General features: G+C 38.1%; 1 protein-coding gene across 1 annotated transcript; it reads left to right on the top strand.

Moving 5' to 3' along the window:
* The first annotated feature begins 291 nt into the window (after nucleotides 1-291).
* OR5E1 (olfactory receptor family 5 subfamily E member 1) lies at nucleotides 292-1,242 on the top strand. Its single transcript, NM_001388749.1, has one exon. It carries the CDS (start codon nucleotides 292-294, stop codon nucleotides 1,240-1,242), a length of 951 nt encoding a protein of 316 aa, NP_001375678.1.
* Nucleotides 1,243-6,900: the final 5,658 nt, after the last annotated feature.

The following is a 6,900-nucleotide window of genomic DNA, read 5'->3' on the forward strand; positions in this document are numbered from 1 at the left end:
ATAAAATTTTGGGTCTATGGGAAAACCAGCATTTATGTACAGTATTGTTGGGAGTGTGACTTGATGCAACTTACTTGGAGGTCGATTGTTCAGTCTCCATCAAAAGAGAAAATGAATGAGCTCCAACTTCTCTGAGTCTATTTTTCAGACTAAAGCCCCATGGCTAATGATGGTCTTTAACCATTGGGATGGTAAAGCCAAATTTCTGTCATCAGGTACTGGAACAAAGAGGTAAGAAGCTTTTATTTTTATTCTAATCATTTTGAAGCCATATTTCTTCTTTTTTCCAATATGAGAGAGAACAAAATGGCAAGAGGCAACCGTACCACAGTGACAGAATTTGTCCTTATGGGATTCACAGACCGCCCAGAGCTCCAGCTTCCCCTCTTTGTGGTGTTCCTGGCAATGTATCTCATCACCTTGGTGGGGAACCTGGGCATGATTCTTCTCATCAAGGTGGATTGGAGGCTCCATACCCCCATGTACTATTTCCTCAGCCACCTGGCATTCATCGATATCTGTTACTCATCTACCATTGGGCCCAAGATGCTACAAAACTTATTGGTGAAGAAAAAAACCATCTCCTTCTCAGGCTGCTTTGCCCAGCTGTACTTCTCCAGTGCTTTGGCCACTACTGAATGCTTCCTCTTGGCCACAATGGCCTATGACCGCTACATGGCTATCTGCAACCCGCTGATTTACACAGCCATTATGACTCAGCGGGTCTGCAAGGAGTTGGTGGTAGGGGTCTACACCTACGGCTTCTTAAACTCTGTAATACAAACAGTTCTGACATTCCAGTTGTCTTTCTGCGACTCCAACATCATCCACCACTTCTACTGTGCTGACCCTCCTCTCCTTGCCCTCTCCTGCTCTGACACCGGCAACAAAGAAAAGCAGCTCTTGATCTTCTCTGCAGTGAATCTCACTGGATCCCTCCTGACTGTCCTCATCTCCTACATTTGCATCCTCTTTGCCATTATAAAAATCCAGTCTTCCGAAGGCAAATGTAAAGCCTTTTCCACCTGTGCCTCTCACCTCACTGTGGTCATCATCTTCTATGGAACGTTGTTTTTCATGTATCTACAGCAACCTAAAGCAGGGGATTCGTGGAAGTACAACAAAGTGGTCTCTGTGTTTTATAGTCTTGTAATTCCCCTGCTCAACCCCCTGATCTATACCCTGAGGAACACAGAAGTAAAGGACACCCTGAAAAAGATGCTACACGGCAGAGGGCCATAGCCAGTGAGTTGTCAGAATGTAGCTTTGGGAAAGTACAATATGCCTAGACAGCATAACCAACATGATTGAAATTTAGCAGGTCCATTGCCACTCAGTTAAGCCAGCTTGGATTTTTTTTAAAGACCAAAAGTACCGGGCCACTTGCTTGACTTGATGATATTGAATCCAACCAATTATCATGGGTTAATCAGAATCGATTTACAACCGACACTGTTAAAAGCTACATCCTTCATATGTTGAAAATGAAGTCACTTACTACCAACTAGGTAATAACATGAGTTCTAAATTTTATTTTTTTAAAAGACTTTATTTATTTATTTATTCATGAGAGACACACACACACAGAGAGAGGCAGAGACACCGGCAGAGGGAGAAGCAGGCTCTATGCAAGAAGCCCGATATGGGACTCAATCCCGGGTCTCCAGGATCACGCCCTGGGCTGAAGGCGGCGCTAAACCGCTAAGCCACCCAGGGATCCCAAGTTGTAAATTTTAAAAGATCCATTCTGGGTAAAAGCATAAATTAATGAACCTGAGTACAAAACCCACACATGAATATCTATCTGTGTTATTCGAAACATTTTCCAGTTTAAATCAGCCTATGTTGTAGCAAATCATTTGTTAGTCTTGAAACATATTTCTTCATAACATATTACTATAGATGGTGGTTAAATTTCAAGACCAGATTGCAAAAAGCTTACTCAATGTAGCTGAAATACTGCATGTTTAAAATGAACAATAGAAGTAATAGTATTATAGCAAGAATAAGGGGAGGAAAGAACAGAAAAACTATGAATCAGTGGAATGTGGAGAGATTTTGTTTGTTTAGTTAGAAGTGATAAGGTTTAGGCTATTTTCAGAGATGATAAAACTGGTCATTTATTCAACAACCAAGGCTTAATTTCTCCAAGCTCTGGAAAGCACAGCTACAGTGCAGTTTAGTGGGAAGGAGGGGGAAAGGAGTCCTATCTGATCTCAAGAAAGGGAAAAAGGGAGAGTCTCCCAAGGTAACCAGGCCAGAGTATGTATGTTTCTGAGAAATGAAATTATTGTCTTAAATAATTGGAATAATCTAGAGAAATAATTTAGTTTGCAACATTTTCCATGTTCTTTATTTTGGATAGTTCATATCTGACCATCCAATTTTCTTAGAGATAAATCTATATAAACCTATAAATTCTTGCTGTTGTTCAGGATTGGAGTAAGAAATTTTTCTTTTAATTTTTTTATTTAGGCAAGAATATGAGCAGGCTATGGTCTTTCCAAGCCTGTTTTAATCCTTTGTCCAAAATAATTCTTAAGATGTACAATCTCCCATAAACCATTAGATTTTCTCCCTTGGTTGTTTTCAAATGTGATTATTGCTTTGAATTCTTTTAAAAAGTAGCTAAGAACATAGATCACCAATTATATAGAAATTTAAATTTAATCAAGAAATGAAAGGGTTCCTGTTGCCCCCAGATTAACACTTCAGATAACATGATGCAATCTTTTGTTTTATTGATGCTCATGATCTAGTAACTTAGAAAAACAAAAATAGTTAAATGTTTATAACTTCCTTTACTTAGCTCAGAAAGCCTTTCTGGAGACTGACATTGCAAGCTATACTTCTAAACACTTGGGGATGGGGTGTTGGCCATGGTTAAGAAGAAAGATATTACCAAGATTAAAGAACAAAGTGAGGAGAGGTGTGAAGGAAGAGCAGGATGTAGGAGAGCTTGGACAGATAACGAACAAGAGAGGAACAAGCAGATTGGGTAGGATAATGCTGAAGGATAGTTTGAGACAGATTATTGAAATATGACCTCCTTGAGACTAAAATGGTTATGTGTTCCCTTTGCATCCCAACACCTACCACAGTTCCCGGCACAGAACAGAAACATCATAACTGTTTGCTGAACCAAACTGAATTCTTCTATATTTATTCCTGACTCCAATGGAGGGGGGGTGGACATGGTACCCAGCAATGGCCCTGTGGCTGGGAAGTAACAGAGGGAAGGAAGTTACTGCAGTCATGGCAGGAACACCATTTTTCAATATCCCTCCCCTTTATTTATTTATTTATTTATTTATTTATTTATTTATTTATTTATTTATTTGAGAGAGAGAGAGAGAGAGCAAGTGTGGGGGGAGTGACAGAGGAGCAGAGGGAAAGAGAGTTCCAAGCAGACTCCTAGCTGAGCATGGAGCCCAACGTGAGACTCTACCTCACGACCCTAAGATCACAACCTGAGCCAAAACCAGGAGTTGGTGGCTCTCCTGACTGCACCACCCAAGTGTCACAAGGGAGACTAACATCTTTAAGTCAGGAAGACAATACGAATGCAACTGCAATCTGAGCAGTCAAAGAGAAGCATCAGGGAAGTTGCTTTGTTGGGAAGATGGTAATAGCTAGAGTTGACAATGGACCATGACAGGCAAGGGACCATTACTATCTGTGAAGAGGTTGCCATTAGTTGAGATAAAGAAGATGAGCAAGTACCAACATGTAGATGAGAAATTTATGTTTTCAATAAAAAGCCATACCCATTTCTCTCTCTCTCCCTCTATTTTGACATTATGGTTAATTTTATTTATAATTATACCCAGAAAACACTGGTAGGTCTTTTTTTTTTTTTTAGAAACAGAGCATGAGCACATGATGGCAGGGTGGGGGGCGGGAGGGAGCAGTAGAGGGAAAGGGAGAGAAAGAATCCTAAGCAGGCTGCACATTCAGTGCAAAACCTGAGGCAGGGCTCTATCTCAGGGTCCTAAGATCATGACATGAGCGAAATCAAGAGGACACTTAACCAACTGAGTCACCCAGGTGTCCCAAGCCATACCTATTTCTTAAATATTTTTGGAACTACTTACATGTCAGTTTAGTTTAGAAAGAAAAAAAATAGTAAGTAGATATCATGTTTTAATATATGTCTCTTGGCAACTGAATTACACTTATGTCTTTAAAGGAATATTTGGTCTAAGAGTAAATTTCTTCAGTTCTTCTGTTATTTTTAGAGAAAACTGAAGAAAATATGTCATAGTGCTTTCTCCATAATTCCTTCCCAGATATTGAATTTGTGGACTTTGTTCAATGTGCTTCCTTGATTATCTATAAAACAAAGTAGAAAATTAAGGATATTGTATTCATGGATTATGAAGGATTTAGGTCCATGGTTCATAAATTTCCCAAGGACTTTAAAAAACAAAGAGTCAGTTATGAGGAAGGGTCTGAATTAGCTGAATTTGAGATAATATTTTCTATTTCCTTTCCCAATGGAGCTCCCTTAGTCTTACAACTTTAACTTCCTGATGTGGGCCTTATGGTAAGAAAAGTCTCAGGTGCAGAATTCTCCAATCAACTACTGACATTTAAAAAAATATCTAGTGTGCTGTACATGTATGTAGTATTAAAACAACAATGGTTAAGCCATATGAGAAGCCAACATGAATATGCATCTTTGCTTATAAAGTGAGGCTCTTTCAATCAGTACTCATAAATATTATACTAATTTTTCAGTCCCAAATAAACAAATATCTTAATGTGTAATGTTACCAAAAAAAGGTTTTACCTTAATTTGATTTTCTGAGTCCAACATTTCATTGCAAGTGAACATACAACTGCCCTTACATATAAATAAAATGTAAATCCATTTTCCTCATTGTAATCCTAAAAATGGATGTTATTTGACAGCATTCACCACATAGACAATTTCCACTAACAAATGTAATATGTAACTAAAACATAAATAATAACATGTATAAATATAAATTCATACTCCTTTGCATATAGATGCTGAATTTTTAATAAGCTTAAGTTTGGATGTCTTATTTCTCCTTGTTTAGTATGCTACTGATTTGGCATGCTTTGAAACAGGCCAAAAGGATTTTTTTGATGTTGATCATGAAAAAAAGAAAATGTGAGAAGGCAAACACTATCCATTTTCTTTTGTATTATTCAATATACAGTACGTATTTCAAAAACTTAAAAGTGTTTTAAAATCTCAAATGTGTGCCCCCAAATATTCAACTCTGTCCTGGATGTACAATTCTAGCATTCTTTGGAGAGTAAGGAAGAAAAGAAAATGTTAATTCAGTGCTCAAGAGTGCTTCCTGCCTGCCTACAATTAAGTGGAGCAACCACCAGAGAGACAGGAAGGAAGCCACTGAGGTCAGAACTTGGGGTGGTTAGGCTCCTGGGAAGTGACAGATTTAGCCCTATTCTTTCAAGCTCTCCTTTTTTTTCTGTAAAAATACAAACATTTAAAAAATAACTAGAACTTCCATCTCGGGTAAGATAAAGCAAATTACAGTGAGGAAAAGGTAATCTTTATTTTAAAAAATCAAATGATTATCTGTTATATCACTGCAACAACTGACCTGTCCTAACAGACAATTCCCAGAAGGTTTGCTTCTGTGTCCTGAAAGATAATGTTTTATTCCTACAAGCTCACTTTCTTTGCTTGGCTGTGTTGACCACTCTGGCACCTGGATACCTACCAACCTACAGCTTCTGTTGCTCCTTTCAGTCAATCCTGTTTGCTGACTATATGGGACATGGTACCAGGAGAAGAGATAGGACAAGGAGCCAGCCAGGCTTGCCTGCTCCAGCCCCACCTGGGTCACCTCAGCTCAGTGCACCGCATCACTTGTAGGTTTCTCATACTTGGGCAAGAGTAGAGAGAGCTCCTAGTTTCATGTCTGGATTTCCCACAGGCTTTTATTCCATCTTTCGTGTCTTTCCTCTTAAACCTATTTTTAACTCTCCTTATCCCTATCATCTCCTTTTTCATCTGGAAGCTGGTATCATAAATAGTATGTTTACTTATCATCTGCCTTCACAAAACTAGCGAGTAGCTTTCCTTAGAGATCTTTCAGATTAAGATTTAGAGATCTTAAATTAATGATAAAAGTAATATAGTAATTAAATTATATAGTAATTAAATTAGTAATAAAATTACTAATGTAATGTAAAATTAATGGTAAAATACATGTAGTTGTAATGTAGCAACTTGAAAAGAAACTCTAATTAATGCTATTTATGTTGAGAGGAGTCATTTTTATTAAAAAATGTTAAAGTATCTTCCATAAATGTTGTACTATCTTTTCTTCTCATATTTACCTCAAATCGCAGATAGCTCCTAAAGCATCCATAGGCACAAAATAACACTATGGGCTTTAATCTAAGAGTACAGTGCTCTGTTCTCCTTTAACTGATGAGGTGTTAAAACACTATCTGCTAAGCTTTTCCATTCTGGTCTATTCATGTTCCCAGGACATTACATTGTTAAATTTATCAAAAGGAGGCTGTGCCTGTGTGATCGCTTTGTTAAACCCGTAACAGACTTCTGATCACACCTGTAAATTCACATTTGGGAACATGTGACATATGCCTATATGCCAAACAAGCAAAATAAATCATGCTGAGTCCTGAAAAAAATGTATGCTTATCAAAAAGAAAAAAAAAGTGATCTCAAAAAGCAGAGCTTCAAAGCCTGTAGCATTGCTGGTGGGGTAGTAAGGAGAAGAATGGAGGTGGAACACAAGATCCTCACTGAAGTCCCAGGTCTGCTCTGAACTAAAGCATCAGTCAAGTGGGCTGGTCCATCCTAGCGTAAGCTCTCATCTAGAAAATGGGGAAAATCCTCTCTTGCAGGGTTACTACAAGATCAAATAGTAT

The sequence above is a fragment of the Canis lupus genome, chromosome 21 (genome assembly GCF_011100685.1).
Source record: "Canis lupus familiaris isolate Mischka breed German Shepherd chromosome 21, alternate assembly UU_Cfam_GSD_1.0, whole genome shotgun sequence".
Lineage (NCBI taxonomy): Eukaryota > Metazoa > Chordata > Mammalia > Carnivora > Canidae > Canis > Canis lupus.

Bases quoted from the DNA above. Each gene is read 5' to 3' on its own strand.
- OR5E1 (NM_001388749.1), top strand. From the start codon at position 292: ATGAGAGAGAACAAAATGGCAAGAGGCAACCGTACCACAGTGACAGAA.